This window comes from Hemibagrus wyckioides, linkage group LG01, assembly GCF_019097595.1.
Source record: "Hemibagrus wyckioides isolate EC202008001 linkage group LG01, SWU_Hwy_1.0, whole genome shotgun sequence".
NCBI classification, from domain to species: Eukaryota; Metazoa; Chordata; class Actinopteri; order Siluriformes; family Bagridae; genus Hemibagrus; species Hemibagrus wyckioides.
This window is the reverse complement of record NC_080710.1, coordinates 7712681-7739274: the sequence shown is the minus strand read 5'-3', so window position 1 is coordinate 7739274 and position 26594 is coordinate 7712681. Positions and strand designations below refer to the sequence as shown.

At 38.4% G+C, this 26594-nt stretch overlaps 1 protein-coding gene across 1 annotated transcript; it reads left to right on the top strand.

Moving 5' to 3' along the window:
- The first annotated feature begins 13361 nt into the window (after window positions 1-13361).
- On the top strand, window positions 13362-19062 carry fpr1 (formyl peptide receptor 1). The gene is made up of 2 exons (XM_058400988.1): window positions 13362-13567; window positions 14304-19062. Exon 2 carries the CDS (start codon window positions 14334-14336, stop codon window positions 15465-15467), a length of 1134 nt encoding a protein of 377 aa, XP_058256971.1. The 5' UTR covers window positions 13362-13567; window positions 14304-14333; the 3' UTR covers window positions 15468-19062.
- Window positions 19063-26594: the final 7532 nt, after the last annotated feature.

Here is a 26594-nt window from a genome sequence, read left to right as displayed (position 1 = left end):
GGACAGGCATTAAAATGGTTTAGATCCTACCATTCTGATCCATACCACTTTGTAGATTTAAATGGAGAACTGTCCAGTGTAGTGCCAGTGAAATACGGGGTCCCACAAGGATCAGTTTTAGGACCTCTGCTTTTCTCTGTATAAATGCTTTCATTGGGTAACATCATTAGAAAGCATGGGATTAGTTTCCATTGTTATGCCGATGATACCCAGTTATATATCTCATCAAAACCAGATGAAATATCTAATTTGTCTAGATTAACTGAGTGTGTTAAAGATATTAAAGATTGGATGACCGATAATTTTCTATTACTAAATTCTGATAAGATATTAGATATTACTTATTGGACCAAAAAGCAGTACACAGAAGCTCTTGCAATTCAGCTTGCATTTAGAAGGATGTACTATTACTACTAGCTCAACAGTGAAAGACCTGGGTGTAATATTAGACAGCAACTTGTCCTTTGAAAATCATATTTCCAATATTACAAAAACAGCCTTCTTCCATCTTAGAAATATTGCCAAGCTTAGGAACATTTTATCTGTATCTGATGCAGAAAAGTTAGTTCCTGCATTCATGACCTCCAGACTGGACTATTGTAATGCATTACTAGATGGTTGTCCTGCATCTTCAATAAACAAGCTATAGTTAGTCCAGAATGCAGTCATCAGAGTTCTTACCAGGTCAAGAAAATATGATCATATAACCCCAAAATGATCATCCCTGCACTGGCTACCTGTTAAACTTAGAATTGACTATAAATTAGCACTCCTTACATTCAAGGCTCTAAATGGTTTAGCTCCCATGTATCTAGCCAGTCTTCTAACACGTTACAATCCACCACGCTCTTTAAGATCACAAAACTCCGGACTTCTGGTAGTTCCCAGAATATCAAAGTCCACAAAAGGGGGTAGAGCATTTTTGTATTTAGCTCCTAAACTTTGGAATAGCCTTCCTGACAGTGTTCGGGGCTCAGACACAGTCTCCCAGTTTAAATGTAGACTAAAGACTTATCTATTTAGCCTGGCATACTTTTAACACATCCCATAACCTTGTGCTCCAGTACATCTGATTAAATGCACATTATCATCTAGTACTGCTAATATTATGAACAGCAGCTACGATAATTCTGTTCCATTGTTTCCCTTCTTCTACCCATCCCGAGGCATACAGAGACTGTGCCGGCTCCAGTGGCATCCGGAGATGGACCAGCTCCAACCGGGTTCTGCTTTGTGAGGATTGGGGTATTCAAAGCAACGCTGTGGACGACAACAACCTCCCTATTACTTTACATCATATTCTACACATGCTGTATCGGCATCACACAATTGACTACACATAATCACACAATATAATCACACTCTCCGCTGTCACCCAAATCAGGATGGGTTCCCTTTTGAGTCTGGTTCCTCTCAAGGTTTCTTCCTCATACCATCTAAGGGAGTTTTTCCTTGCCACAGTCGCCTCAGTCACCTCAAGCTTGCTCACTTGGGATAACATCTAGGACTGTTTGTCTGTTTATATGTTTGTTGTTCTCTTATGTTGTTTCTTATGTAAAGCTGCTTTGAGACAATGCTCTTTGTTGAAAGCGCTATACAAATATAATTGAATTGAATTGAATTGAATATAATGTCTGTATTGCATATATGTTTAAATTAACTGTCTTTCAGTGTGTTATGTCCCTAACAGGGTGGACATCATCTACTTTAGTGACATGTTTTATAAATGGTTTTATGCTCACAACAATTGTAAATAGCTTTTTTAGTTACTATAAAATTTCCATCAGGTTCCTGTCCTTCTTTTCTGTCCTATCAGAGATAGAGAGAGAGAGAGAGAGAGAGAGAGAGAGAGAGATTCTTTGTTACACTGTTTTAATCAGAGGGTGAGGTTCAGATGACATAAGGGAAGTTGGTCATTTGTTGGATGCAGCTTTGAGTCTGGGCCCTACATCTAAGCACATTATATTAACGGAACACATTTTTTTCTACCCTATGTTAAAAGAACATGCTTTTTCTAGACTAACATATGCTGTTTTATTTGAGCCTATTTTTTCACTTACAGATGTCCTACTCTAAATGTCCTGGGCCTACAAACACCATGTGCATAGCAGATGTCTTCTCGTTCAAACATGATGAAATAGGGCTTGGTAAATGTGGTCAGGCATACAGAGAAAAGAGAACCTTTTTTATTTTTTTATTGCAGTATGGGCCTTGTATATATCATTGATGTATTGGTCCATCAACCCTCCCTCCTTCACAGCTGGCCACACACACATACACACACTCAAAACTGTTTTTCAATTTAGCATTAGTCTATGAGAGTCCATATCTCATTGTCTCATATGCTTATATGTTGTGCCTGGGTTTTCTTTTTCTTTGTTTCCTACCACACTTTGTGCTTAAGTATTTGTGCTCCTGAGTTCTACTCAGACTTTGTGGTTAGAGAGGAAATGAGTCTGGCTGGTGAGTACTGTGCTTAGTATTGATATAGAGGTGGAGCACAGAAGTTGGGGAGAAAAGTCAGTTACAACATTCCTGACCTCTCTGCAACCATGACACATCCGACATAACTCTCCATCTGCTTGCCCACAATCCAAATCAACTTCAGAGGTTAACCCTGATGGGAGATTTCCACTCTTCCAGTTACCTTTGTCACATTATGCATTGAGTGGTTAGAGTCAGAGGTTTTTTTGTCCCGTAAAAGAAAACATTTGGAGTCCATAAGGGACTTAAGGTAATGTAGTATAGAAATTCTGCCACAGAATTTTGCTACAACAGAAACTTGCAGACTTTAGTAGAAACTAAAGGCAGAATGCATTGTAGGAAATCGTATTAGAAGTAATTCTCTTTCCATTTGAGAGATGTTTTTGCTTTACCAAAAAAGGAAATACAGAAAACAAGCTGGTGTTTACCGCTACAAAAATACTGGGTGGTTTTCTGTGCGGTGTGTCATTAGATTTTTCACTAGCCTGAAACAGGAGTAGGTTCATGGGTGCTTAAAACGTGACCCTTTTTTTTGCTACCACACCCTGTTTGCATCTGCACAAAAGAATCTCAACTGAGGCTCTGTCCCTGAGTCAAACCAATCTCAGCAACACAGTCCCACTAGTTGTTTTGCACGCCTAAATTGGTATTTATGTTGGAATTTTAAATTGCAAGTTGGGTTGGCAAAATCAAGAAGTGTGGTGAACTTGGGTCTGTCAAAGCTGCCCTCAAACTATAACCTTGGACTAACTATTAATATCCTTCCCAGACACCATGATTTTGAATGAGTCATAACAGCTTTAAAGCGTTGAACATTGAAGTAAGTATAATGAAGGATAATGTCAATAGATAAAACTTAAGAAAAATGGTATAAATAATCTCTCTCTCTCTCTCTCTCTCTCTCTCTGTAGTTATGATGTAATTAAAAAGATAACCATAACTAAGGGATAAGGGGTATATATCTATGCTTAACACAATATTTATGTTGCTTATAAAAAAGAGATTTTTTTATTCATCTCTCATTTCACTTCCTCTCTGGCAAAACAAAAGGCTTACTCCCAAAAGTCATGTCTTTCCCCTTTCCAAAGTGCATTAAATTACAAGAAAAACCACAGTCAGGGAGTGGGGGAGATGTTGATTCTCCCACATATGTGCTGGCGTTGTGCTTTTCAAGCAATAGTTGTACTCATTCACTCATGTTTCTATTTCTTCTTCTATTCCAATCCCCACCCCCATTTTCCTGCCTCTATTCTCTTTGACTTTCAAATACACATTTGACAAGTTTTCAGGGTACACTATATGGCAACAGATCACAAATGTTGAATAAAAATATGGGTTACTGGGGTGCATCCAGCAGCATGTTTACTAATTATATGCACACATTAATTTACACATGAATACCTATGCCTTCAAATAAGAGTTGTTTGTTATATAGCCCAAAGCTTTTTGTGTTATTAAAAACCTAGTGTTTTTTAAGTATTTAGGCATAGTGTATTCAATCCCACAAAAAAGCATGCTGCAGTTTTGTTGGTATTTTTTAACTGAAAGACGTGTGGAGGGTATCAGACCTCTCTACCCCAGTTACTTTGGAAGAAATATCTGCTTAGCTGTTCCTGGGGTCCATGGAAAGAAGTATACAATTCTCTGAAATCTCCAAAGCACATAGCCACCTACACAACCACACAGCTTGAACTGATTATAGCTTTCCCATGATGTTTACCTCCATAGTTGTGGCTTTGGCAGCTGTACGTGGTCACATGTGTGTTGTAATTCTTGTGTGCTCCCTTGTCCTGTGTGCTCCCTGTGTATGTAGCTTCCTTTCTAAGTTAAAATATTTCAGCTTACTTTCTTAGGTTTCCTGTAAAGATCACTTCCTCTCATAAACTTTTAACATTTTTGATAAATTGTCACTTATTTTGTATTGTATTTTGTAATTGGATTAGGTTACAAATGTAAAGTAGGTAGAGTAGAGTGTTTGCATGCAATAGCTGGATTTTAACTCAGGATAATATTAAAACAGCAATAATCATTTGCATTTTGCAGTCGCCGTTATCCAGAGCAACTTACATTTTTATCTCATTTTATACAACTGAGCAATTGAGGTTTCAGGGGCCCAGCACTGACAGCTTGGTGGATCTGGGATTTAAAATCAGAACCTGCTGATCAATAATGCAATGCCTTAACCACTGAGCTACAACTGCCCCAATCATAACATTAAAACCAACTGCCTAATAATGTTTGGACAATGAAACTGAGAGGGGGTTCAGGGTTTGGACGATGAAACTCAATATATGCATATACACATACATCCCATCACGTTCATGTCTGCATTTATGTGTATATATGTGTGCATACCACTTTGTTAGTGCATATATATATATATATATATATATATATATATATATATATATATATATATATATATATATTTTTTTTTTTTTTTTTTTTTTTTTTTTTACACCTATTTTCATATTTTCTTTTTTTATTTATATTATATTCTTATTTACACCTATATTTTCATATTTTATTTTTATTTATCTATATTATATTTTATTTTACTTTATTTTCTATTTTCTATTTTTATACTTTTAAGATAATCTAGTTTTATTTTTATCTTTATTTTTATGGATCTCTTTCTCAATACTTTTTATAAATGTTTACATACCGGACAGTCGTGAAAAAACATTTCACTGCATGTCGCACTGTGTATGTAAATGTATGTGACAAATAAAATTTGATTTGAATTTGAAACTGAGAGGGGGGTTCAGGGATTGGACAATGAAACTGAAAGGGGGGTTCTGGCCTATGTATGGCCTGGTGGCCAATATTTACTGATTTCAATTTCCATAAGTGAGAATAGAGTGTGAAAGTTGAACTAGCATAGCAATAGCACAGTTGAACATTAAAAAAATGCAACCCACACAACATATCAGAGTTCAACATATCAGAGTTCAACATATCAGAGTTCAACATATCAGAGTTCAAAAAAGGACAAATTGTCACTGTGGTGTATCAAGATCCACAGTTTCCAGGGTAATGTTGGCATACCACGTCCCGCAAGAGTAAGTAAAAATGCAAGAGGAAGCTTTCTGAAAGGGATGTCCAGATTCTAACCCAGATTGTATCCAAAAAACATAAAACCACAGCTGCCCAACTTATTGCAGAATTAAATGCGTACCTTGACCCTACTGTTTCCACCAGAACTGTTTGTTGGGAGCTCCACAGGCTCAGTGTTCATGGTTGGGATGCTATAGTGCTATAGGTTCCTTGTGCCAATGCCAAACATCAGTCTCAATGGTGCCAGTAGCTGGAATCTTGGGATGTAGACAATTTGAAACATATATTGTTCTCTAAGTCCACCTTCAGTGCCTTTCCCATATCCAGGAGAGTTACGGTGTGAAGAAGCCACAAAGAAGCTTACCATCCAGACTGTTACATGCACAGATTGAAGCACCGGGTGGTTCTTGAGGACCAGGTGCACACAATGGTTGAAAGTTGATACCCTGAAAGTGGTGTATAAGGATGAAAATGTACCAGTACACACAGCAAGACTGGTGACAGAGTGGTTTGATGATTATGAAAGTTGACCATCTCCCATGGACTGCACATTTACCAGATTTTAATTTTATTGAGCCACTTTGTGTTTTGGAGGAGCAATTCAGGAAACATTTTCCTCCACCATGCCATGTGAAATATCACATCATGTGCAATATCCTATGTTCTAGTTCCCTAGAACCTTTTTTGTACTTTGAATACATTTTGTGTACATTATGTATATATAGAATATTTAATTTCATTTATTTTTCATTTATTTTTTTCGAATCTTATTTATATTTTCAAATACATTTTGTACTTTTAAATACATTTGTATATATAGATTATTTCATGTATTTTTCATTTATATTTATTATTTTTTATCTGAAGCAGTCTCTGGCAAAAGAATTTCCTTCAGGATTAATAAAGTTCTATTTTATCTTATCTTACCGCTAAGAGAGCACGAGAGCGTATGGTGATGCAGGGAGTGTTGTTGCTTCTACTACGGCTGAGCCAATTGTCTCACTGGGCAATGTCAAACCCGTACCTCAACCACACCCACAAGAGGGAGTAGGAGCCTCTTCTCATTAATGGTGAGTGCTGCCCAGGCTTTGTTGCACTATTCATTCACCTTACTATGCTGCAGTACTCAGTCACGATTTCTGTGTTCATAGTGGTGATCGACTCTGGGGCAGTGTGGAACATCTGGCTTGGCATTCCCATGCTACCCCATCCCCTCAAAGTGCATGCCATCAATGGAGGACCCATCGCAGGGAGAGCACAGCACCACTTCAGGTAAGGGTTCAGGCGCTACACCATGAAACCATCACATTCCTCTGTTACCACCTCACCTAAACATCCCATAATCCTGGAACTGCCCTGTCTGGCTCATCTGGCAGCTCATACACTGTTCTGAGTATCATTATGATCATTGTCTCCAGATGCCTGAACTTACTATTACCAGGACCATGTCACTGACTGTGCCAATGACCTGCCTAACACATCCAGTTGGAATTACACTCTCTCAGTGCCTGAACAGCAGTCAGGAGGAGTACATAAAGGAGGACCTCCAGACCCACACCACACACCAGATCTCCTACGTCACCCTCTTATTTCTTATTTGTGGAAAAGAAAGGAAAGTCCTTCATCAAGACAAGGCATTAACCACAGGAGGCTCAACCAGTGCACAGTCAGGTACTGGTACCTGCTGCCATTTGTCCCAGCTGCTCTAAAGAAACTTTTCACAAAACTCAATCTCAAATTTATTTGGGGCTTCACTTCTACAGCACACCCCCTCACATCACATCCTGCCCTGAAGCCAATCAGCCAAAAAGCCATGTCCCAACTCTTTATCACATTCCCTATTCTCCAACACCCAGACCTAACCAGGCCATTCATCATGGAGGTGGATTCCTCTGAGACTGGAATTGGGCCATATTATCAAAGTGTTCTGGGAGAGGCCAAAAATGAAAGTCCTGCACAATTGGTCTTGTTGCCCAAACCCTAATGGCCGTGGTCTCACCTAGATTTCCTGACAGACCTCCCAAGGTAGTTCCAAGATAGTGCCACAATCCTTGAAAATTATTGAAAGTTATTGAAAGATTTTCTAATTCCCTGCACTTTATCATTCTCCCTAGCCTTCCCTCAGCCTTTGTCACTGCAGACCTTTTTCTCAACCCTGTCTTTCACCACTTCAGCATCCCAGAGGACATGCTGATTCACCGGAGTCCTCAGTTTACCTCTTGGGTGTGAGCCAACTTCATGCAGAAACTGGGAGTCACCATCAGGCTCACATCTGAGTATCATCCCAAATCCAACAGCCAGGTTCGGAGAGACAAGCAGGAGTTGAACAAGTTCCTGCACACCTACTGCACTGATCACCTTGAGGACTGGTCCAGATTTCTGCCCTGGGAGGAGTATACCAAAGTTCACTCCATCACTCACCTGCTTTCAGTACATGCTAGGATACCAACAAGAAAGTTGTATTCCAGTGGAATACTACCACAGTACTGTCCCAGGTATACCAGACCCTTCAGAGTAGTCAAGTGTGTTCAGTTAGCCTCACATTGCACTCACTGATTAAAAGGACTCTTTCTAAAAGTATTTGCTCAGTCCAAGTTTGTGGCTGATACTACCAAGCCTTTTTGTCCATTCTGTTGCTTCCTAGTTTTGACCCTGATTTGTTCTGATTTATGTATATTTGTGCTTCTGCCTTGTGCTTTTTACATGCTTTTACCTCACTTGACCACTGCCTGTTTCTCTGAATATAAGATTTTGGGTTCTATTTTTGGACCGTCTGCCTGGTTTATATTAGAAGCTGTTTACCTGCAATTTCATCCACCTCTGTTTATAACTTGCAAAATTATAGTTATTTGGTCCGTATTTAAAGTATTGCTATATGTCTGTTAATGAAATAACTGCAGTACTGATACAATAAATAGGGAGCTGAATCTTCAAAATGGCTGTCACATGTAAACTGAAAAACGTACTTTTTGCCTAATTGCTGACTTTTGAATTGTACTACCTTTTTTGTTTACAGTTTGCAATAAATATTTATAAATTTATAAATAAAATGCAATGTAAAACAAAAGTCTTGATAATAAAAAAAAAATCTTTTTTGTGGTAGTTAAAAACACCTATTTTCAGCATATTGTCTTACATCACTCAAGGAATATAGCTAAAACGCTTGAGGCAACCATGTTTTTGTAAGAGCATTCTGCTTTTGGAGATTTAACCAATATATTCTTTGCCTAGATTCCAAAATAAGCAGTGAACAAAATGTCTCTGTCTGGTCAGTGTTTAACTTGGCTGAACTTATTTTTCTAAGCTCAAGTGCTAAAGAAGAACTCTTTTGTTTTTTCTACTTCCTCTTTAGAGAGTCTTGTTTCATTTGATGTTGGCTTGTTTGTTTGTTTAATAGGAAATCGCCCTAGACACACTGGCAGATATTGCCACATAATGTTGGCTGCATCATATTTTATGGCTGCTTTCCATCAGCTAGAACTGAGGCATTTAGCAGGGTGGAGGGAACCATGAATAATTCCAAATATGTCAATTTTTGTGCAATATCCTGTTTTCAACAAGACAATGGCCCAACTTATACATCTAAATAATCAAAGGAATTGCTGAACCAAAAAAAGATCAATGGCTAAGCTAGAGCCCAGTCTGAATCCAACAAAACATCTGTGGGGTGACCTGAAGTGGAGGGTCAAGAAAGTTTTTGGATAGACAGACTTAATCAAAAATACTGAGTAGCATAATAAACTGAAAAAGTGCTTCAACAAAGTATTAGTTTACACACTTATAAGTGTACACACATCTACACCTAGGTTATACCTGCATACACTATACAAAGGCCATCTGCTTTAACATAGTTTCAACATCCCTTGTCTTAATATAGTTAAATATGAACTAACTCATAACTTTGCTTTTAGGAAAATATCCCATGGCTGAGCTGTGATAACCCAACAGGATACAGAAGACTTATAGCTATATCCCACCAACTGCAGGAGTTTTCTTTTTTCTTTTTTCACCTTCTTTTTTGGGAGTTGTTACTGTTCAGCTGAAAACTGTTCCTGTTCCACCAATTGCACATTTCTATAGATTTGCATTGTGCATGCCTAATCATAAGAAATGTATAAAAGCCCTGCCAAAACCATTGGTCAAATCCAGGATAGAATGAATTCACTGATAAAATGTTGATGAAAAAATATATCTTGATAACATTGATAAAATATTTCCCCCTGGAAAAAACAACACAGAACTGGACAGTTTTGTCCTTTTTGGATATGGCCACCTGTTTGAACATTATGTCTGTGAATATGTGACTCCTCTGTTCCTCCAGTATTATTTAAAATTCCTCCTGAATCAGCTTTCTTTTGTCTTTAGCTGGCTACACACAGCCACATCCGGGTGAGTCTCTGTGGTTTTCTATGAGGCTGGTGCAATCAAGCAAGGGGGAAAACATGTCTGAAAACTCTGCTTGCAAATTATCAGCTACTACACTCTGAAATGGGGAAAAAATAATCTCAAAGATGGTATAGATTAGGATTTCTCAGTCTCCTGTAGCCAGACCTTCAGAACGAGGACAGAAAGTCTGGTCTAGGACCGGCAAAGAGGGCATCTGACTGACATTTAAAGCAACCAATCACAATTCATTTTTTTTTCAGCATCATATTTAGGTGTGTGAAAATGTAAAGTTGTTTTCCCTAAAAAACAGACTGCATGCAACTATAGATTGTTCATTTATTCATGCAAATTAAGTCTAAACCATGAACTTCACATAATTTGAAAAATCCAGCATTCATCATAAGCCAATCATCATAAGTGCTTATTGTCACAGCTGTAAGCATGATGGCTCACTTCTTCTAAGAAAAAAGTACAGCATCATAACGTCTTTGTTTCAAGGCAGGGTTATTTCTGAATATATCTATATCTATCTCTCTAGGTAGATAGATAGATAGATAGATAGATAGATAGATAGATAGATAGATAGATAGATAGATAGATAGATAGATAGATAGATAGATAGATAGATAGATAGATAGATAGATAGATAGATAGAAATTCTTGTAGTTATAAACAATTCCAACCTCCTCACCTATGATGGTTATGGGCTTAATCAATGTTTTAGTCCTCTTAAAGTCCACCACCATCTCCTTGGTCTTCATCACATTTAGGGGAGCAGGTCATTCCTAGTGCACCAGTCCATAAAGTTATCCTGAAGTCCCCTGTACACAGACTCCTGTCCAACTCTAATACACCCAACCACTGCAGTGTCGTTAGAAAACTTCTGCAGGTGGCATGAATCAGAGATGTACTGAAAGTCTGAGGAGTAAAAAGTGAACAAACATGGAGACAGGACAGTCCTTTGAGGTGCTCCTCTGTTACTGACCACTGTGACAACTGGGGCCTGTCCGACTGGTAATAAGCAATCCAGCAGATGGTGGTTGAGCTGACACCCATTCTAAGCAGCTTCTCATTCAGCAAGAATGGTTGGATGGTGTTGAAGGCACTAGAAAAATAAAAAACATGATCCTTACAATATCACCACTGCCATCCAGTGAGCACGCTGCAGCAGATAGATGACAGCATCGTTGACACCAACATGAGGCTGGTAAGCAAACTGGAGTGGGACCAGTGCAGGTTTCACCTGTGGGACCAACACTTTCATGACATGTGACGTCAAAGCAACCGGTCTGTAGTCTCTAAGGCCAGATGGAGTGGCTTTCTGAGGTATCAGTACTAGACAAGATGTTTTCCATAGCAACGGTATCCTTTCCTGCATCAGACTAGGTTGTAGATGTACTTCAGAATCCCAGACAGGACTTCAGAACCCTGGGCACATGTAAGGATTTGACAAGAACCAAATTGTAATTGCTAGACTACTGGGTCACAGTATTTCTATAATGGCAGGTGTTGTGGATATGTTCCCAGTATGAAGTGGATGGATGGCTTGATCCCAATCTGATTAACTGTGCTGGACAATGAAGTCCTTAATGAATGATCCAATTAAGTCCAATGAAGGACTTAAATCTGCTACCAAAACCATGTTTCTATCTGAATGATTCAGGTTATTTGGGAATAATAAAATGTAAAGGATACATGAATGGCTCTATGAAATATTGCACAATTATGGTTAAATAATGCATTAATAAATTTCTTGTGAATTAATGTTTTTGTGATCTTTGTTAAAAGGTGTATACTTGTAAAATAGACTGCTGAATATGTGTTGAAATTTTGAATTTACATCATGACATAGACATTTTTTCAGTTCTCTGATGCTAACTAGTCATTGCCTGGGATTTCTGGAGTCATAACTACTGTGACAAGAATGTACTCCCAAATACAGTAGCATTAAGGAAAATGGGTCAGCTTTCAAAACAGGATGAGCACATTGACCACCACTGCCCAGTATTCTGGTTGCTAATGCCCAGTTTTGGAAAACAACCGGGACAATATCAGCATGAAGGCCAGGTACCAGCAAGACATAATAGTCTGTAACCCCATGTGTCACTGAAACCTTGCTGTCTGGGGCTTTCTAAGTTTTTTCAGTGTGGCCTGCTGAATCTTTTCTGTTTTTGCATGGACAAAATGGTGAATAGAAAGTGGTGTGAATATTATTATAATGTATCTTTACTGTTTAACCAACCTGGAACTCCTGACCATCAAATGTCATCCAATGTTCACAACTGGACCCCACATTGAATTGGTGAAGGCTTATATCATGTGCTTCAACATTTTCTTGTGACAGATTCTGCAGCAGAGTGGGGTATCTTGATCACTATTTTATGCAAGCCAGTCTCTGCAGGAGTGCATTAAGAGTTTGTTTAAAGATGGAGTTGATTTAAAGATGGCTTATATCATGTGCTTCAACATGAGAGGTGAGAGGTGTCCAGTATGGTGGACTAGAAGTAACATCTTTATTGTTTGCAGGTGATAATTGTTCCTTGTGCAGTTTTTCCCTTGGAACTATCTGAAAGGGACCTCTGACATGCAATTGAACAGTTGACTAAGTGTGAACAGCTGGGATGAAAATCAGAAATTCAAGGCTATGTTTTTTTTGTTGTTGTTGTTCCTGAAAAGGAGTGGGATGCCCTGTTCAAGTGAGGGGAGAGTCCTTGCGGAGGAGGCAAAAAGATGTACTCTGGTTGTTGGGCTATTTTTATTAATGGCAAGTATGATTAAACAAATTGGAACTTCAAACAACCATCACATAAAACCAATACATTTTAATTCATCTTATATCCTCACAAACACTAGGACCAGCATCCCAAACTGCATACTATAATACTAAATAGTTTGTCAGTACACCATAGGTGTCATTACTATTTAATCATAGTACTTAGTGTGTATTATGGGTTTCTCTCAGAATCTGTGTTGAGTCAAGAGATTAATAAGCACTGTGTGGCAAAACCCATGCTACAAAATCTTCTGAGTAGTTCAGCATTAGCATTTGTCTAAAAGATCCCAAAATCTTATATCTAGCAGCTTTACAATGCCACTCAGAAACAGAATATATGTCTTTGCTTTCTAGTAGAGGTTCCTGAATCCAGTCCTTATAGCATGAATGATCTGTGTTGGAGCCAGTTCCTAAGATTCCACATCCAGTGCAGTAAATAAATAAGAAATAAATCGAGAAAATATGGTTTGATGTATCACATCAGCTATTTCCTGTCGAGCTCAGTCCAAATTGGAAAAAAGTTTTTTGCATGTCAGTGTGAACATATAGTGTTCAGTGTTTTGGACCAAACGAATATATGCGACACTATACGATTGGCCGGTCCAAAGATGAGAGACGGTGTGACGTCACATCGTTTAAAGCCAATGACTAGGTGAAGTTCAACAGAACAAAAAAAGTTGCAGAGCGCTGAAGACAGAAACCGTGAATGTCGTACATGCAATCTCCACGCACTTATTTGTGAGCTCAGATCGCGTCTTTAGGAATTTCCCTTGAACGCTGCTGGGCAGGTGGCCAGTGTTTGTCCAATTTGATTTGGACATCTGTGCGGCGATACTGCGGATTTATTTGGGCGATCTGATACTCTGGGTAAGCGTGCTTTGTTTTACTTCTTACTTCTTTGATTATTATTCTTCTTAAATCTAATTTTCTTGCCAAATGTCAACCAGTAGGTCCAATAGCTTTCTGTAGGAATTTTAGCTGTTTACTGATTCATTAAAAATGTTTATGCACGAGTAATTACCCATGCACCTAAATATAATTCGGTTGTGGAATATAATTCCAATGCTAACTTTGAATAAATTATTTTTGTTGTTTTTTAAGGGTATCATGCAAAAGAAGGTCCGAGTTCTTATAGTAATTATTATTATTATTATTATTATTATTATTATTATTACGAAGACGAATAATTTCTTAAGAAGTGTTCTTGATTTTTTTCTGTCTCTGAAAGACTTATTGTGACTAAGTCACATTTATTATTAATGACTAGTGTATAAAATTGCACTAAAGCGACTTTTATGATATTTCATGATTTTTATTATCTTCTATTGATGTAGTCTGAACAGTATGGCATCTGTAATTTAAGCAAAAAATTAAAATTACAGTCTACTGACCTCTGTGTCATTAGGAAAATACGCATCGCTCATTGCTTTTGATCTCTACATTAATTTGAGGTGCTACACTTCTGCCCTCAAGTGGACAAAAGTCAAATAACACGTGAAAATAGTCCTGAATCTGAAACTCAAACATGAGAGTTTATCCTTTGTAAAATGTATATTCTTAAAAGCATTTCTGAAATCTGATTATTATTTTTCCACCAAAACAGGTTGCACAGATTTCTTCAGCCGTTTCTGTGATGTATATGAACAGGACAGATATGTCCTTCCATAACAACTTCTCCATGGGGAACGGGTCAGAGGAAGACTATTATGAGGACTATGATGATGAGCATGCAGAACTCAGGCAATCACTCAACATCATGTCACTCATAGTCTACTGTTTAGCCTTTGTGCTTGGAGTGGTTGGGAATGGCATTGTGATCTGGGTGTCTGGATTCAAGATGAAGAAGACAGTGAATACAGTTTGGTTTCTCAACCTGGCAGTGGCAGACTTCCTTTTCACTGCCTTCTTGCCTCTCAGTGTGGCATACACAGCCATGGGCTTCCACTGGCCGTTTGGACGCTTCATGTGCAAGCTCAACAGCACACTCAGTTTCCTCAACATGTTTGCCAGCGTGTACATCCTGGTGGTTATTAGTGTGGACCGCTGCATATCAGTTGTGCGTCCAATATGGGCGCAGAACCATCGAAGTGTGAGTTGTGCATCCGGACTGAGCCTTGGCGTGTGGGTGTTTGCTTTACTCTTGAGCTCTCCCTACTTTGTCTTCAGGGACACTGCTCCAGACTACAATAATCCAAACGTTATTAACTGCTTTAACAACTTTGCCTTTTCTGACGATTATGAGACCACAGAAGTGGTGGAGCTCCGTCTCCTACGACATCGTGCTATGATCATCACACGCTTTCTCCTGGGGTTTGTAGTGCCTTTTTCAATTATTGTTTCCTGCTATGCAATCATCATCCATCGACTCAAAAGAAACCGCTCGATGTCTGGTCGCACGGGGCGCCCTTTTAAGATCATTGCTGCTGTGATCACAGCTTTTTTCCTGTGCTGGGCTCCATACCACATCCTGGTGCTGATCGAGATGGCTCACCACATGTCCCCCAAGAATAGCCCCACTCTGGAACATATAACTACTATTGGCATTCCCATAGCCACTAGCTTGGCTTTTCTCAACAGCTGCCTCAATCCATTATTATATGTGTTCATAGGTCAGGATTTCAAAGATAAGGTGCGGAAGTCTATCTTGAAAGTGCTGGAAACAGCATTCACAGAGGAGGTATCACGCACTAACACCTGTACAAACTCCATACTCAACTCCCGCATCAAAGAGCAAGGAAGTAAATCCTTCTCAGATGTAGAGCTATAAGAAAGTGCAAGTGCCCTTTTTTCAAGGAGAAGGCATACGTCATTGCAATTTGGATGGCTATAAGTAACAACCTTAGAATTTGTATGGCATAAAGGACAGAAGAAATTGCAAACTGTAAACATCCATGACTAACTAGAATAAAATTTTTAACAGCAATGCAGTTTGAACATATGTATGTATGGACATGCTCCAAATCCACTGCTTTATCACTATTGTGGAGGAAAATATCCTATTGGTCTTAAAGACATCGATATTAATGTCTTCAAATGTGCAAATTTACAATAACATAAAGGAAATATAAACTTTAGGACATATGTGTGGAAATCGAGAAAGGCCATGAGGTTTATTTTTTCTGTACTGTTAACGTGAGATCACAGCTTATATTTTTCATTATGTCAAAATGCATTATTAGTCATATATGATGTACACAACTTTGAGCACTTTCTTTTTATTTAATCAGGGGCTCACACAAGAGAAAATAGCTGCTGCAGTGAAAGAAACTTTGAACACCTGTGATTGAGCTTGAGCTTTGGTGTTGACTTTTACCATGTGTAGATTTCAAATCTGGCTCGCTAGCGAGTTAGCTATCCTTAGGTTTATCAGCATTAGACATTAATGCAACCATTCATAAACATAATAGTGATTCTGAATGGTCAATTTCATTGCCAGCCTATTTGAGGGACCAGGATGTCTCCTGTTTGAGAAATGCTGCATAAATAGTTTGCAGCTCATGAAACAAATGGTGAACAAAATGTTGGGTAATAGAATGTAATCAATTATTTTATTAATTATATGGCAGTGTATAAGACATTTGATGATTGTTAGTATGCTATTGCTATGCCATTGACCACAATGATGTAATGCTAGTATGCTACTGCTGCATGAACTTGGAAAAGAACATTTGCTAGAGAAAGTTTGCAAGAACAAAAAGTTCTTGAGAGATCGAGACATACCTTGGGATCACAAGAAAAATAAGTTGTAGTAAAAATAAATAACTCATGGCCTTTTGAACTTGCATGCACAGCACATTGTTTTAGAAAGTTATCTTTGGTTATTGTGGGATGACCAAAAAAGCATGGTATTGTTAGTATTCTCAGGCTGTTGACAGTTTGGTTTCAAATGAAAGCCCATTTCTGAAATTTTTGACTGGGAGATATTCAAGATGCATTGTATTCATTGCTAAAAAGAGAGACAGACACAGAGACAGAGAGGGGTGGTGTGGGGTGGGGTCACTAATAGCCAAAATTCATACTTTTTCAAAGAGCATTTGGGGCTTAAAATTGAATTAGGCATAAGAGTTCAATTAAACTGTTAACAGACTGTTTATCTTTTCTGTCCAGTTGAATTTTTATAGTAATAGGAAATTATCAGGAAGAACTAGAACTACATAACTATTTTTGTTTGTTTTAATATTACAATTGGTATTATAATAAACTGGATACAGAATGTTCTCTGTATACCCACTGTCCTCAGCATAAAGAGCTTTATTTATGCTACCTGGTATGGTATTTTTTGTGTACTACAATTACTTTCAGTAATAATATGTATGTATTGTATCCATGCCTTGGTATTCTTTTATTTTGTTAAATATATTTAATCAACATGTTTCATGATATCATATAAGAATGTATTGTATTAATTTTTTAAAATATATTTTTACTGAATGTGCTTTGTGGTTGTAAAATACTAACATTAAATGCATCAAGCAAAATACTAAAGCCTAATTTAGTACAAACCTTATTTATCATAGAACCATAGAAAGAAACAAAGGAATGTCTGTATGCTCTTAATATTTTTTTTACTTAATTTTACACTTAACAGCAATAACAGCATTAACTAATTCATTTATTTGTGCTATACACCAAAGATATTTGGATTTGAACTTAAAAGATGGATATGAGATGATCATTTAGTATTTAAGCTTTTATTTCTTGGTATTTACATCTATATGTGTTAAACAACATAAAACAGAACCTTTTGTATCAGATTATCCCATTTTTATGTTTTTATGTATTTTAAAAGTATAGGAACAGATAAGTAAATTTAAGTAAATAGCATTTGTTGCATATCCCTTGCTTGCAATAACTTCATCAAGCCTTCTACTTATCAACATCAACAATTTCTTTTTACGTTTCCTTCTTTGTTATGATTGAAATGCATGCTCAATTGGGTTAAGGCCTGGTGACTGAATTGGAAGCGCTAAAAAGAGTGTTTTGGATCATTGTCTTGTTGTATGATAAAGTTTCTCCCGAATTAATTTGGATGCTTTCTGCAAACTGGCAGGCAAAATGTTCCTGTAAACTTCTGAATTCTTTCTGCTGCTACCTTTATAAGTTACATCATCAGTAAAGATTAGTGAGCCTGTTCCTGTTTCTTCATGGAGCTACTTTCACCATGCGCTGATCATGAGCCGAATCTTTCTTCCTCTGCACTTTCCTAGTGTTTGTGGCTCATCTCTGTATTTTTAATTAATTATTATTATTAATTATTAATTAATTAATGTTAATTCCATTCTGGCCTATTCTGCTTAAGAGTTGTTTACATCTTGTTGTATGATCTCTATAATTCTGCTCTTAAAGTTTTCTTTGAATGGTCGCCTGTGATGCCTCCACCCCTGTCCTGTGGATTTGATGACAGACCGTTGTTTTTGGGTTTGCCTTCATAGCTCTTACAATGTTTCTGTCATCAGCTATTGTTTTTCTTGGATAAGCAAGCATTCAAAAGTGCAATGCTTCTTATTTTCCCTCTTTTTTCAGCCTCAAAATGGTCTGCTTCTTTCCTATAGACATCTCTCTTTGATCTTCCCTGGCATATCACCATTAACAGCAAATGCACAAGTGAACTAAAAGCTAAAACCAAGATTAGATGTTCAGAACTATCTTTTGTCTTAACAATCAATCTAACAGAACACACCGGGGCAACTAGGAACAGCTATTGGTCACTTCCAATATATTTTTTTGTTCTTAGCTCTCTTCTCATATATATGTATTTTGATCCTAAACCCAAATGTCTTCAGTCCATAGCAAAAACAATTTTAACTAATTTAACAATATGGCATCATATTATCATTGTTCTTATATCCTTATTATTTGGCAGCTTACAAAATAGCACTTGATGTAGCTCATCCTTTTTTTGCATGAGGATCTTGAAGTACAGCAGGCAATAATGTTATTGTGGTAGGGGTGAAAAACACAGTATCAACTCGTGAGAAATACAGAAAGTGACTGAAGAGGACAGAAAAAAATATTAATCCTCTGAAAAGTTAATGCTCTGCTTGTTTTTAATTATGAATTTTGATTTGTTAAATGAATAAAACAACAAAATCTTTGTTTAATTCAATGTATTTGTCTTTAAAGAAACAGGTTATCTTATGCTATCTGTTTTGGCTATGGTTATCCATTATATTTTATCTGTTAATTAACTTAATTTGTTAATTAACTGTTTGTATTAATATTTAAGACCACCCTATCCTGTCAGATAAAATTCTCTTAGCTAATGGGTAGCAGTAATCATGCATGTGTTCCATTTGGAATTTTATAAAAGTATATTTTTCTTTTAGCATTTTAAATCAACAGAGGAGAAAGGTGTGTGATGTTGTAACTGATACTACACTAATAATAATAATAATAATGTTATAACAGTGGTGTCTGTCTATTATTCAGTTAGTGGCACCAGAAGTATTAAAGTGTACTACAGGTCATAGTACCCAAGAATACTCCAGTTGGGATTAGAAGCTCACAGCAAAAGTTACAAATAATAAATTAATATCTTTTTTTTTGGCTGTAATAAAAAATTATTATATAATTATTTTATAATTCCTACTGAAATTACACAACATCTATAGCTAAATATGTTATTTATATACTAAACATTTTTATTGAATGTTATTAGAACATAGAAGTCTTTGTAACTAAACATAAACTTTTGCCTACATAGAATAAAAAACATCCCACTCCCATTATTTTTTACTGGGTCCAGTGGAGCTCCAGTCCCAGTACACAACTCTAACCTCTATCATGATTTTAAATAAAAAATACATAGATATACATACATTTGTATCACAAAATAATTCTACACATTTTCAACAGATTTGTAATTTAATTTAAATATCCTTCAGATGATAGGTAAATTGTTGCTATTTCTTGTCTTGGTGATGCAACCATCAAATCATCTGTCATTATGATTTTATTTTGTGTAATAATTATTTACATAATAGTAAACTTTCTTTTTAAGAACCATCCCAGAACCATCCTAAAACCTTTGTGCCAGCCATCCTGAACTGAGAATTTATCATCCCATATATTCAAAAAAAATTTTTTTAAATGGTGCTAGAATGATTTATTTGGTTTATTTATTTTTGACTATTATGATAGCATCACTAATTGGTTGATTGTGCATTGCCCTGACTATATACATTAGCCTCCAAAAGTATTGGAACTGCTATGTTAATTTAAGGTTACCATATTATTTGAAAATATATGACACAAACACTCTCAACTGAACATTTTCTATTTATTTTAAATCTCTATATTTTAAACTTCCTATCAAGAATTCAGTCATAAAGAAGCAGTGACTGCAGTTGAGAAAGGGAGGTAGTCATGAAGGAACTGGTCACTCACTTCCAATACAATCTCTAGTAATAGAATTTCAAACAAAGGCTTGTACAGGGTGGGTCTAACATTGGCGATCAATGACTGCCTGATGGAAAACAGCGGTAATCAGTTATTGGTCATTTGGAACAATGGTGAAAATGATTGTTGGAAAGTACACTAATCACAGCCACTGACACATATGTCAGTGGCTGTGATTTGAGCTAGAGAGTTGTATTGAGTTCGTGACATCATTGCTCAGATCACTAGATTTCACGATATATCCCCTTTTTTGAAGTTCTACATGGGTCTAAAAAGTACACAGCACAATCTGACACAATAGTCTAAACTAATCTAACCTAGATTAACTGCATTAGGATTTATTCAGAAAATAGTGAATAACACTTCACGAATATGAGTTATACTATGATAGTCTAACATACAAATTAATATGCAACTAATGATATACATAAGCATTGCTGGCCTACCAGTGGAAGACAGAAGAGCTGAAAAGGCACTTTTCATCTCCAGATAATTTAATAATTTAGCTACCTAATCTAGCCAACATGTCAACACATTGTGTTGTGATTCTGTGCTTAACCAGAGTAGTTTGCTTTAAAATGTATGTGGCTTAGTGTTAAGCCTAGTTCACACTACAGGATTTTAAGCCTGATTTAAGCACGATTTGCAAATTAATGAGCTCACTGACAGATCAGGCTGTGATCGTGGGAAAATGTTAAATATCTGGGACGGTCGGCCGACTCACGTGGTGTCAATTGTAGCTACGACCTCCAGCCAATGAGAGAGCAAGTCAACAGAGTTGAGGTCACCAGAAGAAAAGCAGCAGCAGCAACATGGCTTCAAAAATAGTGTGGACACAACATTTATTTTAATAAATTAACATTTATTTAGAGCAAGACTCCATTTTCAAAACAAACCGAAAGTCTCACATCATTTCCGGATCCACCTGTTGCGTGTGTTTTCGTGACAAAACGTGGTTTGGGGACGGCATTGAGGCGTTGGGTGACAAGAGTTGTTGTCAGATCGTGTGGTGTGCGACCCCCGCTTGTGGATCATTTACGAAGCGTTGCGTAGTGTGAACACCACAAGGACAAAATACATACAGTGATGTCATGTAGTCTGAACAGCAAAGCGATCTGCCGATGGTTAAAGTCTTGTAGTGTGACCAAGCCTTTAAATATCTGGGACAGTTGGCCGACTCGACATCACGTGGTGTCAATTGTAGCTACGACCTCCAGCCAATGAGAGAGCAAGTCAACAGAGTTGAGAGTTGTTGTCAGATCAGGTGGTGTGCAACCCCCTCTTGTGGATCATTTACGAAGCATCGCGTAGTGTGAACACCACAAGGACAAAAAGACATACACTATATTGCCAAAAGTATTCGCTCACCCATCCAAATAATCAGAATCAGGTGTTCCAATCACTTCCATGGCCACAGGTGTATAAAATCAAGCACCTAGGCATGCAGACTGTTTTTACAAACATTTGTGAAAGAATGGGTCGCTCTCAGGAGCTCAGTGAATTCCAGCGTGGAACTGTGATAGGATGCCACCTGTGCAACAAATCCAGTCATGAAATTTCCTCGCTCCTAAATATTCCACAGTCAACTGTCAGCTGTATTATAAGAACGTGGAAGTGTTTGGGAACGACAGCAACTCAGCCACGAAGTGGTAGACCACGTAAACTGACGGAGTGGGGTCAGCGGATGCTGAGGCGCATAGTGCAAAGAGGTCGCCAACTTTCTGCAGAGTCAATCGCTACAGACCTCCAAACTTCATGTGGCCTTCAGATTAGCTCAAGAACAGTGCGCAGAGAGCTTCATGGAATGGGTTTCCATGGCTGAGCAGCTGCATCCAAGCCATACATCACCAAGTGCAATGCAAAGTGTCGGATGCAGTGGTGTAAAGCACGCCACCACTGGACTCTAGAGCAGTGGAGACGCGTTCTCTGGAGTGACGAATCGCGCTTCTCCATCTGGCAATCTGATGAACGAGTCTGGGTTTGGCGGTTGCCAGGAGAACGGTACTTGTCTGACTGCATTGTGCCAAGTGTAAAGTTTGGTGGAGGGGGGATTATGGTGTGGGGTTGTTTTTCAGGAGCTGGGCTTGGTCCCTTAGTCCCAGTGAAAGGAACTCTGAATGCTTCAGCATACCAAGACATTTTGGACAATTCCATGCTCCCAACTTTGTGGGAACAGTTTGGAGCTGGCCCCTTCCTCTTCCAACATGACTGTGCACCAGTGCACAAATCAAGGTCCATAAAGACATGGATGACAGAGTCTGGTGTGGATGAACTTGACTGGCCTGCACAGAGTCCTGACCTCAACCCGATAGAACACCTTTGGGATGAATTAGAGCGGAGACTGAGAGCCAGGCCTTCTCGTCCAACATCAGTGTGTGACCTCACAAATGCGCTTCTGGAAGAATGGTCAAAAATTCCCATAAACACACTCCTAAACCTTGTGGACAGCCTTCCCAGAAGAGTTGAAGCTGTTATAGCTGCAAAGGGTGGACCGACGTCATATTGAACCCTATAGATTAGGAATGGGATGTCACTTAAGCTCATATGCGAGTCAAGGCAGGTGAGCGAATACTTTTGGCAATATAGTGTACAGTGAAGTCATGTAGTCTGAACAGCAAAGCGATCTGCCGACGGTTAAAGTCTTGTAGTGTGAACTAGCCTTTAGTTGTTATTTTTCTTCTCATTTCTTACAGCCACACATTTTAAATCACACATCACTGATAGCAGCTGTGTATTGATGAATGACATGCAACTGTAGTCCCTTTTAAGGCATACAAAAAGTCCTACCTTCTTTTCTGCAATCTAAGATTCATTCTTACTTTATATATTTTAAAGGCATAAAGTGAAAATCTGAAAAACAGATTTTACATCATTCCTTACTCTAACTTTACTGATGTTGTTAGATGGTGTTAGTTTTGAATAGTAATATTTTACCCTATTACTTTGCTGTCACAAATTTGGTGGAATGGGTAAAGGGCTAAAAGAATGTGTAAAAACTAAATGCTAAAATGCTAACAGCAATACAGTGGAGGTTCCATGCTGTGATGCTCATTGCTGTAGCAAGCAGAATGCTTCTGTCATACAACTAGACAATAAGTCACTAATGATGAGCGAAATGTAATTGTTATTATCCAAAAGTAATCAATAATCATCTGCCAAGGTGAGATGGTTATCTAAGAGCTAGGATTCTGAAACCCCAGCACAACAATCCTTATATAAACTAGCTTATATCCATGCTTTTCATTGTTCTTAACAGCTATTGAAAATTAAAAATATATTGTGAGAGAGAAAGCTCAATATATCATTTCTTTATTATTTTGCACTGTAACTCTGTAGTAACAGAATGTGAAGAATTGAAAGGTTTCGAATAAAAAATAATTCATAACATTGAAATATATAAGGTAGAAAAACCAGTGGCGGGCTGTGCATTTCCGTGAATTAATCCACCTCTATACCATCATTATGATGCCATGGCAATGGATACTAATCAACCATTAAATAGCAAAGTAAAAAAGAAATTAGGCTACAGTATTTCACACCTCACAAGGAATAGTCAATTTTATTACAGTCCGCCTTGAAAATGCATTTGCGACCAAATCGATTTCTTCTCCTCCATCAGCCATTGTAAGTTAAAATGTATATATTTTATTTAGTTTGTGTGGTTCGCTGCCTCTGACTACTCCAATTATCCAATCAAAGGATGGGAAATTTGCCGACATAATCGTATGCCTGCTAGATGGCCCCAGTGACGCCAACTCGAAATCTGATTGGTTAATGTAACAATTTCATTGCCACTTATTTTAAGCTATGGGCGCCTGCACTATTGATTCTGAAGGCCTTAAGGCAGATTTCTTTCACCCTGGCAACACATGATGTCAGCCACTGGTAAATACTCTTATCATAAATATACACTTCTGGAAGCAGTGCAACCAAGAGAAAAACTATGAAATGTAGAGAATAGACTATTGGGAATAATTTAATACACATTCATGGAAAAAATATATTAAATATATTAAAATGCAAGTCAATGATTTAGATCACTGCTGTTTAGGCCAGCAGAGAAGGCTCTGACGGCCCACCACTGAGAAACGTATATCTGTATTTTTAATTGATTATTTTCCATAAAGCTGGCCCACACTTCGGACAAAAAATGGGGGCCACAATCTCTAACTATTTATTAGAAGATGCCAAAGTAATAATTCTGCAGTAGTAAATGTGATAAAATTGTGGACATCCTAAACTTAATCTGTAGGGTTTTATATGGAATTGGCCTTCCCTTTCCAGCTATAACAGCTTCAACTCTTATGTGAAGGCTTTCCACAGGAGTGTGTTTATGGGAATATTTGACCATTCCTCTAGAAACACATTTGTCAGGCACCGATGTTGGACGAACATCTCAAAGGTGTTCTATCAGGTTTAGGGTCAGGACTCTGGCAAGGGCAGGCAAGTTAAGTTCCTCCACACCAAACTCTCTCATCCATGTCTTGTCTGGATCTTGTTTTGTGCACTGGTGCGCAATCATGTTCAAAGAGGAATTGGCCATCCCCAAGCTGTTCCCACATAGTTGGGAGCAGGAATTGTCCAAAATTTCTTGGTAAGCATTAAGGGTTCCTTTCACTGGAACTGAAAAACAACTCCACACCATAATCCCTCCACCAAACTGTGCACTTGGCACAATGCAGTCAGGCAAGTACCATTCTCCTGGCAACTGTCCACTGGATTGCCCGACAGAGAAGCGTGATTTGTCACTCCAGAGAAAACGTCTCCACTGCTCTAGAGTCCAGTGGCAGTGTGCTTTACACTGCATCAGATGCTTTGCATTGCACTTGGTGATGTAAGGCTTGAATGCAGCAAACCCATTCCGTTAAGCCCCCTTAAGCACTGTTCTTGAGCTAATCTGAAGGCCTCACAAAGTTTTGAGGTCTGTAGCTATTGACTCTGCAGAAAGTTGGCGACTTCTGCACACTATGAGCCTCAGCATGTGCTGACCCCACTCTATGGCCATGGAAGTGATTGGAACACCTGAATTCAATGATTTGGAAGGGTGTCCCAAAGCAAGGTCCATAAAGACATTTATGAGCAAGTTTGGTGTGGAGGAACTTGACTGACCTGCACAGAGTCTAAACCTCAACGCGATAGAACACCTTTGGGATGATCAGAGCTGAGACTGTGAGCCAGACCTTCTCGTCCAACATCAGCCTAAACTGCCAAATGCGCTTTTGGAGGAATGGTCAAAAATTCCCATAAAAACATTCCTAAACCTTGTGGAAAGCCTTCCCAGAAGAGTTGAAGCTGTTATATCTGCAAAGGGTGGGGCAGTTCCATATAAAACCATAGGAATTAAGAATGGGATGTCATGTGCATGTAAAGGCAAACATCCCAAAATTTTCGACTTTTGACAATATAGTGTGTATATACATAAGTGCATAAGTGAACATTTAGTCCTCATAGTTGATTTGTTAGAAGAAGGAAAAATGTAAGGATTTGAGCAAGATTGACAAGTGCCAAATTGTGATGGCTGGATCAGAGCATCTCCAAAACTGCAGCTCTTGTGGGGTGTCCCCAGGCTGCAGTAGTCAGTATTTATCAAAAGTAGTCCAAGGAAGGAACAGTGGTGAACCGGCGACAGGGTCATGGGTGACCAAGGATCACTGATGCATGTAGGGGGCGAAGGCTGGCCCATGTGATCCGATCCACGAGACGAGCTACTGTTGCTCAGATTGCTAAAGTTAATGCTAGTTCTGGTAGAAAGGTGTCAGAATACACAACGCATTGCAGTTTACTGCAGTAAGGGTCCCCGTGCTAACCCCTGTGCACCACCAAAAGCGCCAACAATGGGCAAGTGAGTATCAGAACTGGACCACAGGTCAATGGAAGAAGGTGGCCTGGTCTGATGAATCAGATTTTGTTTTAAATCACATGGATGGCTGGGTGAGTGTGTGTCTCTTACCAGGGGAACACATGACACCAGGATGCACTATGGGAAGAAGGCAAGCCAGTGGAGGCAGTGTCATGCTTTGAGCAATGTTCTGATGGGAAAACTTGGGTCCTGCCATCCATGTGTATGTTACTTTGACACATATTGCAAGTATTACCTGATAGCTGTGGCCTCTTTCAGCAGGATAATGCATCGTGCCACAAAGCAAAAAAGGTTCAGGAATGGTTTGATGAGCACAACAACAAGTTTGAGGTGTTGACTTGGCCTCTAAAGTCCGCAGATCTCAATGCAATCGAGCATCTGTGGGAAGTGCTGTACAAACAAGTCCGATCCATGGAGGCCCCACCTTGCAACTTAAGCCTAGTTCACACTACAGGATTTTAAGCCCGATTTACAAATTAACGAGCTCGCCGACTGATCGGGCTGTGATCGTGGGAAAATCAGCGGGTGATCAGCGTTCGGCAATCTTTATGTGTGAACTACTCAACGACGCATCAAAGAGGCTAGCTGACGCATCGCTGACACCTCGCAGACAAAATCCAGATATCTGGCATGTTA

Coding starts and splice junctions, on each gene's coding strand:
- fpr1 (XM_058400988.1), top strand. CDS start 14,334: ATGTATATGAACAGGACAGATATGTCCTTCCATAACAACTTCTCCATG.